The sequence below is a fragment of the Podarcis filfolensis genome (genome assembly GCF_964270895.1).
Source record: "Podarcis filfolensis genome assembly, chromosome: 4".
NCBI classification, from domain to species: Eukaryota; Metazoa; Chordata; class Lepidosauria; order Squamata; family Lacertidae; genus Podarcis; species Podarcis filfolensis.
In genome coordinates, this window is record NC_139607.1 from 77,715,047 (window position 1) to 77,735,220 (window position 20,174).

A 20,174-nucleotide genomic window follows, 5' to 3' on the forward strand; every position below is an offset into this window, starting at 1 on the left:
GACAATAGTTTGACAGCACTATTTACCTTAATGAATCAAGAAAAGGTTAGTTTATATGCAAACTTTCCTCCCCATACCACTCAAGCAGTGGTAAAACGTTTTATTCATTGGCCCAGGAAGTGATAGGTCAGTAGCCAATAAATCACAAGTCTTCATCTATGCATGGCATTAGAACAAATATTGAATCTTAATCGTACACTAAAATTTCTATTCACCAACTTGTCAACTAAGCAACACGAGTAAGTGTACACTAATCTGCTGCTTGTTCATATAATTAACAGTTATTAGCTGCAATTAATAGAAGAACCTTTCCATGACCAAATGGGGTAATTAAGACTCTCCTCCCTGAAAGAGAGGGGAGTGGTTGTGAGCGGGAGCCCGAGCCCCGCCCCTAGCAGGGGGCGTTTGCCCCGCTTCCTCCTCTCTCCCGGCTGGCGCCCACGCCCCTCGGCAGGCACCCAACCAGGTGCCTCCGAGGGGGCGTGCACAGCAGCCTTTTGCTGCAGCGCCAGCCTCCCCTCGGCCTCATTCTTCGCCGTCGTCGCATCGCGAGTCACCCACCCTCCACTCCCTTTGAGCTCAGGGTCTTAGTTCATTGGCCTTGCTATGGACCTTAGGTTGGTCGCCCTGGTTGTCCAGGGGGCCTGGTAGGAATTTTTCCATTTGGCATTAGGCTTTTTGGTTTTTTCGCCTACCTCGTAGCAATCGTCACAACTTTTGTGGTATTGGTGGGTAGGTTAGGCATTGGAATAATGTGCTGTGGTGTGTCGAAGGGCTAGGTGTGGCCATCGCCTATGCCTTCAATTTTGGGGTATTCCGTTAAAGGAATCTGGCGGTCGTGTATTCTGTCCGATGCCTGCTTGGCGGGAGGCCATGGCACAACCCTCGGTGACATCAGGGGAGAGCCTATAGTTGGATTAGCATCAACAGGCTCCACCTACTGGTGAATAAACCCACCTTGTTTTAGACATCCAATGCCTAAGCCAATACCTTTTTCACTGCTGTAATCAATAAAGTTGTGGCCTATTCTTGCCCATTATCACGTGTCCTTGCGTATTCATTTCACTTGGCGGGGGTCGGGTCCTCGAACCACAACTTTATCTTAGCCACACACTGGAAACCATTTAGAAACAATACCACAATATTTTGTGAATGCAAGAAGAGTGGTGAAGTGTAGTAGAGGGAGCAATTTTTTTGCCACAGTTTTCAAGCTTCATTCATGTCTAGAGGCTTGATGATGTATTTAAATCATTCTATACATTTAGATTGGGACGCAGGTGGTGCTGTGGGTTAAACGACAGAGCCTAGGACTTGCCAATCAGAAGGTCGGCGGTTCGAATCCTCATGACGGGGTGAGCTCCCGTTGCTCGGTCCTTGCTCCTGCCAACCTAGCAGTTCGAAAGCACATCAAAGTGCAAGTAGATAAATAGGTACCGCTCCGGCGGGAAGGTAAACGGTGTTTCCATGTGCTGCTCCGGTTCGCCAGAAGTGGCTTAGTCATGCTGGCCACATGACCCGGAAGCTGTACGCTGGCTCCCTCAGCCAATAAAGCGAGATGAGCGCCACAACCCCAGAGTCGGCCACGACTGGACCTAATGGTCAGGGGTCCCTTTACCTTTTTATACATTTAGATTAGGCAACCTTACCTTTGTAAAAGCTGGACTGATTCTTCAGCAAAGCTTGTTCAATACTGCCTAAAAGTTTTGGTCTTTATAATGCTTTCTACCAATTTTCCCCAAATTGATTTAGGCTACTAGTATGTAATTTTCTAGATGGCCACTTACTATGAATACCTCTATTTTAAAAAGCTGGTTGCTAATACCACTGCTATTCAAACACAGTACATGGGTAGTTTTGTTCTTAGACATCTCCAGGGTTTGATCTTGAGCACAGTGGTAAGTAGAGGAATAAGATTCTTAGGATGTCAGTACCAAAATGGAGTGTCTTTGACCTACGTTCATCAATTACCTTCAGTTCCCACTGCAGTATAACTTTTAGTCATTAAGTGCTCCTATCAGGAGTGGGAATTTCTTTATTCATTAAAGCTTTCTTTATTCTTAGAGCATTATATAAAAGCAAATTAACCAACATCTCTATTTCTAAGCTAGTAATCTAAATTTCCCATTTTTACCTCAAAATGCAAGTAGTCAATGAATTTAACTTCACCTTAGACTTGTCATATCCTTCAAGTATTTTCAGTAGCTTTACAAGATGTATTCTTGTATCTTCTTCACAGAAGAAAAACCACGAAGAATTTCTGCTGTATGTAACAGAAAAACTGACAAAAGAAGATTAGATTATTGAGATTATTGAGATGAGATTATTGAGAAGTCTGGGAAAGACTTAACAGTGTGACCCTAGACACATCTACTCCAAAGTAGTTCAATGAGACTTACTCCCAGGTAAGTATGCTAATAATATATGCCTTGTATCTTAAATGCAAAAATAAAGAACATTTAAAGAGTCATGTGAATTGATTTTCATCAGCAATATAGTGATGGCTACCTCAGGCAACAAAAAGCAGTGTTACTGCCCTGCTCAGACATAACAGGAAACCGGACAGGTGTGCAACCTCCCTTACCTGTCAAAACTCACCGTAACCAGCAATCATCTGATCAGTTGTTACAGCAAACGCCTTTGAAGTCTTTTACAGGTGTAGCTGTGCCTTCAAAGGGACAAGGTTATGCATGCTGTCAGCACCAATCACCTGACTGGCCCTGACAGTGAGCCCCTGTGACTACACTGCAGCCTATCATGCAAAGAAATGTGAGCTCACTCAATTCTTCCTTTGTAACCACATCCTTATTTGGGAGGGGGAGAATGGTTTTGCAGGTCAAATTGGGACCTGTGCTGGGCCAAGTTAGGCCCATGAGCTAGAGATTCCTCACTACTGCATTACATGAACACCAAACCTCAAGCTTGTACACTTGCCCCTTTCACACACCATAGGAAAGGAATGTTGGTTTGTTGTTTTTAAATCACTTGTCAAATCTGTCTTTTGCCCCTTGGCTTCTTCCTTCAATTTTTGGATTGTTTCATATGATGCCCTCCCAATTATTGTTCTGATTATTTTTAATGTGCAATTGTAAAGAACTTTGGGTAGCTGATGTGAACTGGAAAAAACATTATAAATAAAGGGGAAACGCATATCCTAGGTGCCCCACAGATTACCTCTAACCCCTTTATACTGGCTCCAAGAGCCCTACGTTTTTCCACATCCACTCACAGTAAATATCTGCAAAACACCACACACTTCCAATACCCACTTCTTCCATCAAGCTTCTTAAACCTTTATGGCCTTGCCTTTATCTCACTATTGGTTATAAATCAAAGTCCTCTTCCAAAGAAAAGGCCTTCAGTTGAGTATTGCAGATACGATGCGCACAGTAAGATGGACATGTGGGGAGAGCAATCCCAAAGGGAAGGAGCAGTAGAAGGAATGTGTGCAGACAGGAGAGAACAAAAAAATGGAAATCTTTAGCTCAAAACAAATATTGGTGGTGGGTGAGCTACTCCTTTCTGCCACATTTTCGCTGCAAATGGTTTTGGTTCTAACAGACAAAAACCATATGAACTGGCCTGAACTGCTGCCTCACAAATTATACCCCAGTATCACACTTACTCGTGCATTAAGGGTAGAATGGTCCATGCACCTTCATGCTTGTCCATCTGATGAATAAGCAGAACTGTGGGCATCTCCTTTAAGAAAAAGGTAAACATTTTTATAACTTTCATGTTAATAAAACATTAGTACTGTACATTGTTTTAAACATTTTGGTTTCAGCTTTTCCTGCAAAAAACGTTCACTATAATTTCCCATTTCCACTGTACTCTTTTTAACAAAACAATTTTCTACTGCTCTGTGTTTTAATATTTATTTTTACTTTAATTATGTTTACAACCGGCTTAATTTTATTTTATCTGCATTATCTGATTTTATAGGGTTTAATTGTGATATTCTAATATTACTTGCTATAAATATTTGTTAAATGGGAGAAAACACTGACCAGTTTAGAAGTGACAAACTCAGCTTAATCTACCATTCTTCATTAAACAGAAAACAAGGTTGGGCCATGCACTCCCCTCACATTTCCCCATGCAGTGCCTTGGATACTGGTTAATTTGAATCAGTGCTTCCCATTATACCCAAACTGGCATATTTTAGCATAAATCAAGGTTTAGTAACCAGGACACCTTGAGCTTAAGCCACAGTTCAGGTGTAATAGGAACTATGGTAAGCTAAGAAGTATACAAGTGCTGAAGCTGGCATGCAAGGGGCGAGACAAATGTGGTTCCAATGGTCTTTCCTGGTGCAATAAACTATGGTTCCTTGACCTGAACTTGCTACTTCTGAATTAGCCTGCCATAGAATGCTAAGGAACAAACACGGGGCAAATTTATGTCGGCTCCTTGCACTTTTATAATAAATCTCGGGATATCTGAATTTAATATATTCAACACTGAAGAAGAAGAAATAAGTATCAGATACCTTGTGAAGTTTTGGTTGTTTTTTTGACTACTCTGGGATTCTATCTGAATGACAATAAATCAAGTATGCATAATTCTTTCGACAACTGGGCATTTATTGCAATTATTTTACTTCCTTGGCAGTCCTACCATAAACACTTTTGTCTCTCTCTACTAAAATGCCAGCTATTTCTATCACCAAATGCAAGCTTTCTACTAGGATGAATGAAGGGGGTAAATCTATTTATAGCTGAGGAAGCTTGCAAGTTAGGTTCCATGTCAAACATTTCCCTTCAAGTAGAAGAAGATGGGCTTCTTATCTCAGCAGCCTTTTAAGAAAGGAAAAATGGAGAGCTGCCAGAGCAACCTTCAACAAATGCTTTGATTTTCTTTGAGAATAGCTGGCTGGATTTTGGTCTTTAAAAAAACAATTTCAAGTATACTTGCAAGCTTCATTTACACACTCGGGCCTCAAAATGTTTCCTTTCAATTTTGCCATTATAACTGCTAAGAATATATATTCTGCAACGTTATCTGTTGTTTTAGCACATCAAAGATTACCCCTCTTCTCCATACTTTGCTATTCTGTAATAAACCCAATAATTTTACCTATACTTCTTCCTAAAAATTACATACGGTTTCCCAATACTCACTGGATTAAACAAGCATCAAACTTGCATAGCTTCAGTTAGAAGAACTGCTTCATGTGCCTTTAGATAACAGCCCTTTTGAAAATTTTATTCCTACCCATGGACTGCACTCTGCTAGGCAGCAATCAAGTAGACCAGGCAGCAATCAAGCGGTTAGCTTTCTTGCCCATCTAATTCTATAACAGGGCCAGGCTTAAAAAGGCTATACAAGTTATCCCCTGAGAATAAGACTTTTTTGAAGGGCTTCTCAAAGTGCCGACCCTCATGCTGCAAGGCAAGCACCACTCTGAAGAATTGGGCTGGGGAAAACAATTCTCATCTATTTTAGGCTACAATGGCAATGGCAATAATCAATATGAATGCTCAGTGAGTATCTTTTGATAATTGTGGATTCTTAAGAGTGCATAGTCTCATATTTATTGTGGGACTAGATCCAAACTTAAGTCATGCTTGGAGAAGAGCCATTAAAATCTATACAATTTGCAGTGGGTCTCTTTTAAACATGGCCAAGTTTGGATCCAACCCAAAATAAATAAGGTAACACAAACAATGATGATCTGAATCAAGCCCACGTATCTGGGATAATTTTACAATTATCACTCTAGTAGTTTTACTTTAAAATTATTTATAGGTAACCCTTTAATTGGCAATGAACATTATAACTTGCACAGTACTCTTATTTTCTGATATTATCATTTAATATCACAAGTTTATTTTTTTAAAATTTTGCATGCTTTTATCACCATTTAAAGACTACAATTATACTAATGTTGCATTATTTATTCATGACCAGCACTAAGCAAGATAATAGCACCCTTGCAATTTTCACATGAATGGAACAATCTGTTCTCATAATTTAAAATTCTGAAGTTTATTAGATATTTCATATCAGGTTTTACAAGTGAAGTGCAGCTTTATAATATGAAAATCTTCCATGTGTTCAAAATACAAGGTTGTCAACTGCATGCTATTTTTGTAGAGACAGAATTCCATTAGAACATAATTCTAGTAATGGACTTTATATTCAAAACAGCATAAATAGAAACACATTTAGTCCTACCGCTATACTCAAAATTTAAATGAACAGCATAATTGCAGGCATGCTGCCAAATTGTCTGTACAGCCTGCAGCAAACAGCAAGTAATAAGTGGAATTTATAGCAACCTAATCATTTTATACTCTCGGTCACTGGCTTTAATCCAATGATAGTCTTAGCATCCCAAAGGAGCCCAAGAGAATTAGCCCAAGCTCCAAAAAGCAAAATGAGTTTCATAAGCCTTAAGCAACTAATTCACATGGATCTCTTAGGTAATTTAACACTTTTATTATCTTGATGACTTAGATGTTTTCCACACAGAAAAATCAAAAAGCAAAAGCTTTGAAGTCACAAATATTAAGGAAATTAAAGTCCATTTACAAATTTCACATAAATGCCCATTTCCTTCCCATTTCCATTTATCCCTAAATAAAAAAGTCTCCTATGTATTTTGTCATCTGAAAGCATATTCAACCAATTTTTTGAAATACCAAGTAGAACAACTTTCTAAGCCACAGTATTTGGATATGCATGATAAACCGCCATTTTGAAAGAGTAGTAGGCTAGAGTTACGACAGTCCTAAAGCTATGAGTAGCTTCCATAGCACACCGAATATTGAATGTCACTATAACTACAATGGTCCCACTGAAAGGGCAGTGGGGCAAATCCATCCTGATACATTATTATATTCTAATATAATACACCATACTTAGCATTTAGGATTGTGTTGTGTCAATGTAGAGGCTCCATTATGGCCATTATACCTTTGAGGTACTACACAGATGGAACATCTTACATTCCAGAACTCCTCCTATACTCATCAACCGGTAATTCTGAACCATATGGCAGGTGTTTGTTTTTTTGAAAAAACTATTCCACTACACAGCTTCTGACAATGGTTGCTATGATTTGCAATTCAGCAGCAAGCCCCATCCTATATGAAAATGCATTATCATGATGCCACAGATCATGACACTGCAGACAATGGCCATGTTTGAATGATTTTTCATAACTTCATAAACCATGCTTTATGAAGCTGTTGATGAGTGCTGTGGCCGTAGGCTCTTTCTTCTCTTCCGTCCATCCCTTGTTTCTTGCCAGCATGCAGATCTTGGTTACCATTAAACAATTGTTTATTAATCTCTTTCCATAAGGCACCCCAAAGTGATTTACAATATATATAAAAGTTACATATATAAAAAGTTAAAATGCAATAATAACTATAAAACATTTTAAAACAGCAGAACATACATAACATCCATTCAAATCCAAGCCCAATACAAACTGGGATAAAGATTTTAAAAGGATTGTTGATAGGGGGACACCTTTAGCAGATGCTGAAAAGACAATAGAGAAGGCCCCAGTCTGATTTGTAATGGGAGGGAGTTCCAAAAGGGAAGTGCTGCCACACAAAAAGCCCAATTCTGAAATCATGAAGAATGGACCTCCTGATAGGATGGTCCCATCACCGAGTCCAAGCACTGGTCCTAGGCCTGCATGGTCTCTCCCGATTCAGACGTTACAGAGAACTAGAGCTACTGGTGACACCTTGGCCCAAATTGCCTAATAACCGCTCCCATGTAGATGTTACGTTGCATCAGGGAGAGGATGGTGCTCTGGAGCACCACACAGCACAACTGTCAGGGATGCAAGATATAATCACCCCATTCTATTCTCTGCAACTGATGCTGAAGACAGGACCAAAAATACTGGAAAACAGTGCCTCCAATACCATCAGGGTGACCAAAAGCAATTCAGCCCCATAACCAGGCCAGAACCGCAACTGCAGTGGGTCAAGAGAACTGGTTTCGTCCAAGATTATTTGCAACTGTTACACCACAATCATCTTAATCACCCAGAAGGGGGGATTTATGACAGGTGGTAGTTGTCACAAAACAATGGTTCCATGGTGGATGTTTTCAGGAGTGGTTGATTCACCTCCACTTTCTAAGTGGCCAGAACCAGGATGCATATTGATTACATCCTGGACCCATTCAGTTATACTCACTCAGCAAGCTTTAATTAGCCAAGAGGAACAGGTGTTGACGGAACACATGGTTGGCTGCATGATTTATTTATAAAAGTATATGTATATTGCAGTTTCATGAACTATATCAAAGAGTCTACAACAATTAGGGTTGCCATATTTCAAGAAGTAAAAATCCAGGCACAAAAGCAACCCTAACAATAATCAAAGTATAATAAGAACAGCACAAAAATTAAATGGTTGCTAGCACTTTGTCCACTGCATAAACAGTTTGTGGAGGTGAAGGTTGCTGTAAATGGGGCCCTGGAAGGCACAATCCTTTGGAATCTTGTACAAGCGATTTATTTAAGTGTGCCTTTTTCATTTCATGTGAATAAAAGATGTTTTCTTTTATTAAAGTGGTTCGTTTCAGAATAATGCGTCACATTTTTCTTCTCCACTAAACTATACTGTGTATGCCAATTAACATCTCCAAATGCTAGTAGGAAGCAGAATGTCTTATTAACACTACTTCACATCAAAATAAATGCGTACATGCAGCAGTAAAAAATGAATGTAGAAAAATTAACAATCCACTAGCAAGACAGATGGAAACTACATATCCTGTAATTATGTTTTGGCAAGCATAACAAACCAGCATTGGAAAGCTCATTAGGACAGGTAATAAAATCTAATTCAAACAGAACATTCACCTATAACACCAGTTACAGTATGACTCTGTAATTTGACTGCCCTCTGAACAATTTTTAATGGTTGCTATCAGTTATTTCCTTTTTCTTTGCTTGCTTCATTTATATCCTGCCCTTCCTCTAAGGGAGGGATGAGGAAACTTTTGGACTGCCTGCACTGGATCTTTACAAGGATCAGTCTCATGGGCCAAATCTGACAGAAAGGTGGGGTAACTCACCTGTCAATCAAATGTTATTATGACGTCACATTTATCAAAGTCCTCTATGCAGGGCTTCCAACGTGACTGCCAGATGCTTGGCTTTGAGATTGCGCATGTCATTATTATTTTGGCACTGTATATATTATTTAAATTTTCATGTAATAGGTGTTGAAATGCTGTCCATTTTTGTTAATTAGTTTTTGTAAACCACATACAGAGTTGTTTAGTTTGAGGTTTATCTCACTGCATTCCTTGGGCATGGTACTGTACTTAGCAAAGGAGATGCTTGGGAGCCTGCAATGGCTTCAAAGCCCCTTTGCTGTTTGCAAAGGGCTTTAAGCAAGCCCCCACACTCCTGTATGAACCTCCAGAGTCTCACATGACAGCAGTGGGGTTATGGAAATGTCCTTTGCAAAAGTACTTTTAAAGTATGAAATCTGCTGTTTTATTGCTGTCCTTTTGGTGTCTGTTGATGTGTGATTTTATATTGATTTAAACCCAACCTGGGACCTGATTGGTTGCATGGAGTTATATAAAGGCAATATATAAACTATTTAAATGTTTTCATTAAAAGAAACACAATGTCAAATTTATGTTGAGCATCTTGAGTGAATGTCATTCAGCCCTAGTGAATGTTAGCCAACCAATGCCAGAAACTCTATATCCCTGCATAGCTGCAATGATGCTACAATACAAGGAACACAGAGCTTGTGCTGAATCCTGAGGAGGGAAAAAATTAAGAAATAAAGGTCTCTTATACAGTTAACTGGGCTGAGCCCACATAGAACTAGATGTACATTTTTAGAAGCTGAAAGGATTAAAAGATCGTACAACCCAAGTTTTCCCAAGTACGGCTAGGGGAAAAATGGATTCTGTATGGAATAGTGTCAGGTTGCCAGGCAAGGCTTATCGTCCCCCTCTCTGTAGATAACAGCATGAAGCAAAAGTAGTCATTTGCAGCAACAGAGAGGTTTATTGAACACAGCACAAAAATTCAGCATCCATTCTCACCGTGTAGGTGCTCCCAACTGAGTTCCTCCCACTTCCCTCTAGTTACTTCCATCTCCTCACCACATGATCCCTCCACCACTGAGCCTTCTGAGAGGCTACCATATCCAGACGTCTGGCTCTAGGGCTCATGGGCTGCACACTTTCTAGTGAGGGAGATTCAAGCAGCTCTCTCTCTTCCCATTCCTCTCCCCTTGGTTGCTCTTCTCCCAGCTCAGCCCAACTGTCAGTTTCCGAACTGTGTCCTTCCACGAACCATTGCTCTAGGTTGATACTATCCTCCTGCTCCAGAGGAGCTTCAGGATCAGGCCCTTGAGCAGAGGGAGAGCGGGGCTCCCACCATTCTTCCTCAGAGCAATACCCTTCAGTCTGGTTCCTGACAAATATGCAATGTAATGTCGAATTGCCATATTTATCCAGTTAAAGTTTTGTTCCAGTAGCCCCTGCAGTCTTAACCAACTGCCCTGAGACCTCTGGGTATGGGGATGTATATAAATTCAATTATTATTAATAATAATAATAATAATAATGCAGTCTAATCCTGCCATATGGCTAGGTTCGTACAACAGTGAGTATATCAGATTAGGACCAGGAAGACCCAGGATGAAAGCCACAGTCAGCTACACGGTTCACTGGATGACCTCGGATCAGTTAATATCTTCTGGCCCAAACTAGCTTAGTGTTGTTGCTAAAATAAATTTGGGGTGAAGTGGAGGAGAACTGTTTATGTATACCACTCTGAGCTCCATCAAAGAAAAAGGGGGAGTGTAATAAATATTGAATTAGCCCTAGAATACAAGAGAAACAAAACAGTTCAGGGTTAAAAGTTGCAGGATCAGGTTCTATTGTCATAACCATCACTTGAGGTGGTGGTGGTGAGAATAATTTGCATGAAAAGTTGTGTAGCAAAAAAATACACATACGTTTAAAACTGTGCATAGTACTGACCTCTAGCGGTACCCTACCTGTCTAAGTAAAGTTTTAATTAATTTAGGAGAATGGTGAACCTGACGTTATAGCTATCACCCTTTCTTTAGACTAATTGGTGGGCAATCTGTTAAATTCTGACTCCAAAAGGAACATTCTCTTCCATGCCGAGCACGCCCAAACTTGTTTTCCAAAGAGTCATAATGCAAAACTTGGGCATGAACAGCACCACCTCAGATGAGTTAGTAGTATCAGTAGCCACCATCAGGCAAGCCAGGAATGTTTTAGTCCCATAATGTCTGCTTACCACAGCCTTCTGCAACCTGACCAAAAATGTATATTTTAGGAGCTTGTAGCTAGTAAATCTTGTGTGTAATTTTAATGATGATTAATTTGGACACAGAAAAGCAACAGATTAAAGTGTGTCAGAAATTCAATTCTTCAGCCTGGAAGCATGTCCCCAGGTATTTCATATGAGACTTTTTTAAGTGTTCTACATCATTTTACATTAAAACTCTGATCAAAAATAAACTTCATTCAGTGTTTTTTTAAAAAGTTTCTTTAAAAATCTCTACTACAATAACCTTTACCCTAAGATAGTCTTTATCCGCCTGGAATTATAATTTTTAAAACATTCTGCAATGTAAACTGATGACAGAACATTCACTGAAGCAAAAAAAAAATACTTCAAACAGAAGCAAAGCATTTTACATTAAAAAGGCTTTTCAAAGAATACAAAATGGGCATCTTCCCATTGCTTTTAGGCAGTATTTCTCAAATAAACCCACAATTCAGGAACAGCTAACTTTTCTGTAGGTGAGTAATGTCATCCCAATCTCCCAAATCAGGTTGGGACGGTGAAGCAAATGACAGGGAGATTCCCACCACAAGCGTTAAGTGGATTAATAAAGGTATTTTACTAAGGGTCATTCAACCCAACTGTGTTTTGGTTACTGGTGGAAGACCTCACTTGCCTCCTGAAACTTTGTACTGCTCTCACAGGTGTTCCATACACCTCCCACAAAGCAGCCTGCCCCACACTTTGAGAATTACTGGCGTACTGGGAAATAATGTAGGAGTTCAATATGTTACACAGTAGTATTTATGAAGTCTGTGTAACAATGAATTTAACAGATGGATGCAATAAATTACTTGTTCAATACTATTTTATTGTTTTAAAATAGGTTTCCACCCACATAAAAAGCTTTTTGTTTCAATTATGTTATACTGCAATCAAGATTAAAATCTCACAGCACTATCAGACAGTCAAACAATTTTTTCTAACTACTCAAGGAGCATAACTGTATTACTCTCAGAACATTTCACATAGCTTGGGATGCTTTGTAGCTTCCCTCCCTCCCTCCAACTCCCACCCCACCCCCCACTTACAGATTTAGCATTTCCCATTTATTTTGCCCTGGTATCAAAACTCCAACGTATTTGCTTTAAGCTTCTGGCTTAAAGTGCCAGAATTTGTCAGGGGCCCTGAATACATGCAGTATGGTATCGCTGCAGCTTTCTGTTTCTTTCCCTCATCTGATGAATTGAAACAAGAGAATTTCATTTGTTTGTTTTAGCAAATGCTGTATACAATCACATCAATCCAAAAGAAACATCTGGACTTTTAGCGTCTATGTTAATGCATATCCCACAGAAAATAATTCCCCATTAATTTTAAAACCAGCTGCATGCTTTTTACAGTGACAATAGAGTTGGATCGCATTCACATATGGCCTGCCTTGTGTTATACAACCCTTGATGCTCTGCCCACCCAGTGTCTTCTGTCCCTTCCTGCCTCTTCAGTAATCCAGTTCCTTCCCAATGATCCAGCCTCTCCAAAAGAATTTTTGCTTCACCCCTGCCCTCCAGTGGTTTCCTAAAGATGCTCCTGTCCCAGTAGAATAACAATGGAGTAGATACAAACTGGGAGGTGCAAGCGCAAAGTGTTTGGGCTAGAGTGGTATAGCATCCACTGGAAAGTGTTACGATATGGATGCAATGCTGCTGCAAACTGCTAGCTTGAAGACAAAACATGATGGGAATGTTGGGACTGTCCGTGGGAAACAGAGGGACAGTCATTTCACAGTGCGAAGCACCGGAATTAGCTCAGAGTGTAATATGAGCTCTTCCGTTTGTTCCTGTCCAGGAAGTGCAGGAAGTGTTTGCTACTACACTGCTGGAGTTTGAAGAGAGCAGTCATTTTTTTTGTAACGCTGCAAAGACAGAAATAAAGGCATGTAAATACGTTTCTGTCTATCTCTTTCCCCTGCCGGGGGGGCAGGAAAGAGGGGGGGTGTTCTTCTCACGTTTGAGAAGAATCGCCTATCGAGACCTTGCCTGCGCTTGCTGGGGAATGCAGCCAGGGAGGTCAACAGGGAATCAAGCCGGGTGCCTGGGATTGTTGCCAGTTTCTCCTGATATGGGCTTGATTTCCAACAGAAAGATGCTCTAGCCACTACACTTGTGGCTACACCTCTGAGCCTGCTTCTCTGTCTGTCTCCTGACAGCTGGATCACTGGGAAGGAATAGCGGGAAACAACAGGATCATTGAGCAGAAACACTGTGGCAAAAATGTGCTGCTCTTTTCTTTACTGCAACCATGGTATCATAGGAAGTGGGGTGGCAGAAAGAGGCATGCAGACGGTTATGGCAAATGAATGAGTGTGTGAATTAATAGAGGGGTATGTGAAAAGAGAGGTGAAGAATTTGGGTGGCAGTGATGTTAACTTGGGAACATCACAACTCCCTACCTCCCTACACAGACTCTCAAGATCATCACCACTCCACAGTGTTTCCTTTTTCTCTCTTGAGATTCTTACGAGAGAAAAACAAAGAGAGAAACAATGTGGAGTAGCTATAGCCCACCTACCAGCAGCACATGCCTCCCAAGAAATTACCTCTGAGGAAATGCAACTCTTGACAGGAAAAAAGTTGCTGACTCCTGGCCTACAACAAAAAAAGTATAATTCAGCAGAATGAAGCAAGCAAGTATGCAACTTTTGGTTGAAGGCAGAGCTGCTGGAGCAACTAAAATAACATGCGCTCACTTGCCCACCTGCCTGCCCAGGTGATCTTTCTCCTGCTGTTGTGCAGTGCACTGGAAACATTTTATTGTTTGCTGTGGAGAGGGGCAAAATTCTACTCTATTTGTCTGTAGCCGGGGGGGCGGGAAGAATGAACGTGACAGAATGCCCAGTGCAACTCAGTGCTAAACGTGGGTTTTAAATTTTCTTTGACTAAGATGATATTGATTAAGCAGCTTTATTTCCAGGGCAGAACATTGGAAAGCGGGAGCATGTTGGAATGTAGGGACCTAACATACACAATAATTATGCCAGATTAAGGCAATCCAACCCAGATTATGGCTAGTTGAAGCCTTGGAGCTGTATTAATTTGAGCGGCGGTGCAGCAGAACATGACCCTCTAAACAGACTGATGCATCTATGTTCTGTAAAGGAATCAAAATCTCATGTCTATAATACAAGCAGAAAGTTCCCATTTGCAGACTTTTGTTACCTCCTTCCATATCTTCACAACAGCCATGCAAAATAATTTAGGCTGGACATTGGTGACTGGACTAAAGCAGGAAGTGAGCCAAAGCAATGATGAGATAAGTGCACATATTCTGAGTAATTTATGTTTTTTCAAGTTTTGGGGAGTGGTAATGTTTGTTGTTTGCTGACTGCTGTGAAACGGCATATGCTCAGGGTTTTGCTTTCTAACAAGACTTCTTTTGCAGTACTTCATTCCATGCATTCCTTTTTTGGGGGAGAAGGAGGCCCTTAGAATCAACCCTTAGAAGCTTTATGAAATGGAATTCTGTGCCTACTTAAATAAAAAGTGTGTAACATATTCCAGAACTATAACTTGATGGTTTTTTAGTCAGAGGCTATCTATTCATACCTTTCCAAGAACTGCAGCTTGTTTGAAAATACTTTGTTTTAGATCATCTGCTTTCTTCAAATGAAAAGAATTCCTTTGACTCTGGATGACAAATACTATTTCTTTTAGTTCTGTGAATCAAAAATAAGTAATAATCGTTAAAGGAGGGGGGGAGACAGTGAGTTTCAAGGTTATTGCAGATAATACTTTTTAAAATTTATTCAAATAATTAACTTGCCGAAATAAGGATCTACTGACCTTAATAAAACTTGTGGAGACAACATGAAATAAAAGCTTTCAATTTAAGGATAGTATTGTCTCATTTGTTTCTGAACCAGGCTGAAAATGTTCATTAGCTTCCGACAGAGATTTCAATTCACAAACAGTGTGGTGTGAAAAATAAGACTCGCTGTAAGTATAAGCTGGTCACACAAATTCAATCCAATTCAAAAATTGTTTCTATATTGAGACTAAAAGCAATTACACTTTAACCTAAAGCAAACAGTTTCCATCAGTCAGTCATTTCTGCCGAAGATGCATCAAGCCCCACTGAAAACAAATCTAAATTTGTCTCATAAATGCAAAAAGAGTTCACATAACATTCTCAAAATATCTGATGCTCTACTAAGCATACGTAACAGAATCTATTGCAATTTCTTACTATGACCCATCTCCTCCCTGGTTCACAGCTGCCTGGTAATCACTGGTTGTTCACATAGTTTACAAGTATGTTGAATAAAATACCTTCTAATTGAAAAGTTGTCTAGTGATATATGGTTAGCTACTCTAGCTGGTTGTTTGCTCGTACTTAGTAGCAGAGATCTTAAAGTCAATGTAACTACATATGCTATTACATACAAGTTTGTATAGCTATTTGTGGTATCATAAACCAACAGGCATACGTATTGGGGTGTGTATAAAACTCTATTACCTAAACATAGGATTTTCTTTGCTTAGGTGTTAGGTGTGAAACCTTTTTCTCAATAAAAAATCTATTTGTTCCTTTTCTGAAACTTGAGTGTAAAGTACAACTCTACTTTAGTTAACCCACTCCTTTCCATAATTCCTGTAGTATTGTAATACATTGAATTACAGGTGTTCTGTAGATCTTTCCTCATTATGCTCACCACCTCATTGTAATCTTTGAAAATTTCCTAAGAACCAATGGACAAAAATGCTAAAGTTTGCAATACAGAAATTATAGTATTATATACTGCTTTTCAGGCTAAACAAAGAAGTTTACAAAATAAAGCATAATAATACAAAAATTAAAACTAACAAACAACAAAAAATAGCACTTTACTAAAGAGTGGCATCTGTGACTATGATGTGTTGGTCCTACAATGGAAAGAAAAACGCTTTCACAGCTGTAAATACAACCTTTTTTTTAACTGTTAACATACATTTGTAAAATCACAAATATGAATAAAAGAGTAAGATTACTATATACTCTAGGAAATTTACTTCAAATAATTTTATATACGTTAAAGAAACAGCGTATGAGCAAACATGAATCTCAACATTTATAATTCTCACACTAGAAACAGGCTTTAGGAGGCTTTCTAGGTTTCTGAATTTGGTTTTAATAAAAGCTTAAACTGCCCTCAAACTGATCTTCTAATATAATATTATATTTGAAATATCTAACATAATGTTAAATTTCAAGTATCTGTGTGCCTCTTATAGAAATCAAAGGCAATCTAGTTGATGACTTAGCAATAGTCTTTTTGAAAGCTAAGGCTCTCAGCATCCCTGCCAATTAGCCATGGTGGCTTGTGCTAATGAGAGTTGCAGTTCACAGCTTCTGGAGAGGACCGCGTTGGTTATTCTTGGTTATCCCATATTTGCCAAATACCACACCTGCAATGTTTGCTGCATTTCTTAGTCATGATAGTGCTCATGCTTATGAACAAACCAGCCAGTGCCAAAATCCACTAAAAATAATCTTGAGATTAAAGGATGTTCCAAAAAGACTGATTAACTGGCAACTCTGTACAAATCATTTTGAGGGGCTGAAGAACTAAATGGATTAATTCTAGCTTATTATCATCTTCATCATGTTTAATCAGTAATCAGGTGGCAACACTATCAGCAATGCTATAATTTTTACATGATCACATTTGTAAGAGTGGCAAATAACAGTGTAGACTGGAGGTGAAGTTGTGAACATTCCCCCCACCCAAAAAAATTAATAAAGCTTTAACTGCTGCTAGAAGAAATAGAGGAAAGAAACATGGAGGGGCTATAGTTCAGTGCTAGAGAACATGCTATGCCAAAGCCCAGATTCAGTCCCTGCTATCAGGTAGCAGGTTATGGGAAATATTGCTGTTTGAGACCATGGACAGCTGCCTGCAGTTGGAGTAGTAGACAATACTTAGTTGGATGGGTGGGTGAGTCTGTCCTTGTATAAGACAGCTAACTTATTATATAAAAACCCACAGCTTTAGACGACTTTTAAAGGGAAATAGAATATATATATATTCTAACTAGTCACAATGGCTATATCACCATCTGAGGCACTACACCACCAGCAGCAGGACTGTATAGGCCCCCACAGATATGAGGCACCCAATACACTGCTGAACTGTGGCTCTCCACAGACCTTCATTCAGCATTGAGAACCCAGGACAAGAGGCAATTCAAGCAAACACTGGACAAAAAAGTCTGAGAAGATCTGGAAACCGCTTTAATCTTCTTAGGCTGTAATCTTGTAATTTACCTAGGAGTAAGCCCCCTTGAACTCAATGCAACTTATTCCTGAGTAAACATGCATGCACTGTTAATGAGTGACAGTGGTGGGCTTTTGATTAAAATAAATAAAAAGTTAAAACTAATTTTCTATTTCCCCCCACTGTTTTCTCTTAACCCAACACAAGTGAAACGTTAAATGCTGAGACCTCGATATAATAACAACCAAGTATGTTGGGACCACCTTTTAAAATATCGTAACTAGGCAGGAAGGACACCCCACCCCCAATGCCACTGAGAATCAACTACTGGGGAGCAGCAACTGGAGAGAGGCTTTTGCCTTTGTGTCCTGCTTGTGGGCTAGCCAAAGCCATGTGGTTGGGAAACATGATAAAGGACTAGGTCAGGCTGTTAGGATATTTCCGTTCCACCTTAAAAGGGCCACACAGGCATCCCCAACCTTCGGCCCTCCAGATGTTTTGGACTACAATTCCCATCATTCCTGACCACTGGTCCTGTTAGCTAGGGATCATGGGAGTTGTAGGCCAAAACATCTGGAGGGCCGCAAGTTGGGGATGCCTGGACTAGGTGAACCAGTTGATCTGATCCAGGAGGGCTCAGGAGTGACAATAGTAATGTCTCCAATGGCCCAAGAACATGCTATACAGAATAACCTGACAATGTATGAGATATACATGATTCAGTCTAACAGACAGACTGCAGATTGAAATACTGAAAAGACTTACTTACCCTTGCTTATTTTAGTCGAGTTTCCACTTCTTTCTGACGTCTGTATTAAGATAATACAAACAATATACCGGTAACCATACATTAAAATAAAATGCAATGGTTTGCTTAAAACTTGCTAACTAGCTTGTCACAACCCCACTCAAATAGCTGTGCAATCTCAATAAGCCATACTAAATCCCTATGGGAAGTATTATTATCCCTATGTTGTATGAAAAGTGCTAAACCATAAGACATATAATGGTAAGCCAGGGTAAAACAAACTATGGTTTACTGGAAATGCACAGTTGTGCTGGTCCATGCTCTTCAAATCACACCAGCCCCCTCCTTCCCTTGCTGTACCAGAAGGAAAGAGACCAGAGCACTGGTTTACTGTCATGTGCAAACCAGCAAACTGTTTCTCTGCAACCATGAATGCTGGTTCGCACATAATACTAAGACAGCATTCTGGTTTGTTTTCTCCTGGTGTGGCAAAGTGAGGAGGGGGCATGATTTGAGTGGCATGCACCAGCATACTTCCCTGTTACTGGTAAGCCGCAGTTAGTTTAACTCTGGTTTACCATTACATGTCAACTAGGCCAGAGACCAGAATCTTGCATAAGACCATCTGATGAGTTTCCAGCTCAGGTTAACATTAAAATTCTATACTCACATTTTTAGCTGCTACGTTATACCTCCTCCAAGTAACTAAGCTTATGTAATGTAGAAATGAGTTTATACGACTTAATTTTTATTAGAAATTTAATTGCATAAACATGTTATCAGTGCTACCATTCTAAAATGTTGTTTTATAACAATTAATTTGGACTAAATACCTAATAAAAAGCCATGATAACAATTAATTTGAACTAAGCACCAAATAGAAAGCCATGAAATAAAGATGACTAAAATGCACACACTTAGAAGCGTCACACTCTTATGTGATATACAAGTAATCTCATCATTTAATGAGAATATTAATCTATGGGAAAACCCTCTATCCAAATTATATTGCAACCTAAATAAATATGAAGAAAGGTTCCTGCAGAGCCCAAAATAAAACCCAGTAAATCTAAGATATGTACATTTGTGTCAGAATTTAAGCTTTGCACTTAAAAGCAAAGGGTTCACAGTCCCATCACCCAGGAAACCACGTTCTAAAAATATCTCAGCTGCTATTCAGCAGCTACCAAACAAACTGAAATGGAGCGTGTTTCTCAGGATTGTCTGTGAATTGTGTTGACAAACTGGCCGCATAGTAAAAGTAAAGAGGAAGCATTTTTCTGAATTCCACCTACAAAATCATAGCATTTGAAGAAACCCAATGGAACAACTAGTCCATGTTTCTGCCCTAAAGAAGTTACCATATTTTTCCATGTATAAGACACCCCCATGTATAAGACAACCCCTATTTTTTTAACCTAAAATTAAGAAAATGAAACCCTAAAATAGAAGTGAAAATCTGGATGATTGGCGATGGCAAGTTGTTGATCTTTTGGGGGGCAATCACCCTCAAAGTTTCCAGCAGAAGCAGTTTCCAGCAGAAGAAGTTTGCAGAAGCAAAGGCAGCGACTGGGGCACCACACGCTCCCCCTCAGTGGTGGCTGCTGCTGCTGCTGCAGGGAAGCAGGCTCCCAAGCAGGATGCCATGGAAGAGCCGGGGGAAGGCAGTGGCTGCTCTGTGTCAGGCCATGCCATCGAGCAAACTGAGCTGAGGAAGGTGATGAGCGGGCTGGCGGCAGGGTGGGAGTTTGAGAGGGGAAGAGGGGGGAAAGGAAAGAATGGCAAGGAGAGGTAGCTGAAGCAGCTCTCAGCGGCGGCGGTGGCAGCTGCTCTCGATCTGGTGGTCAAACCAGCCTGGGCTTCAGGAGGCGAACCAGTCATCAGCATGCAGCCTGAAGGGGGGGGCAGAA

The 20,174-nt window shown here is 39.9% G+C and overlaps 2 protein-coding genes across 2 annotated transcripts in view; both read right to left on the minus strand.

Moving 5' to 3' along the window:
* The window catches only part of LOC310760467 (cilia- and flagella-associated protein 337-like), a 166,102-nt gene that overhangs the window by 59,607 nt on the left and 86,321 nt on the right, over nucleotides 1-20,174 (minus strand). The gene's annotated exons all lie outside the window — the stretch shown is intronic.
* Nucleotides 1-20,174, minus strand: part of B3GLCT (beta 3-glucosyltransferase) — a 71,570-nt gene that overhangs the window by 34,298 nt on the left and 17,098 nt on the right. Inside the window, 4 exon segments of the mRNA XM_083609180.1 lie at nucleotides 2,167-2,278; nucleotides 3,623-3,699; nucleotides 14,869-14,978; nucleotides 18,286-18,325. Coding sequence (XP_083465306.1) covers nucleotides 2,167-2,278; nucleotides 3,623-3,699; nucleotides 14,869-14,978; nucleotides 18,286-18,325 — 339 coding nt within the window.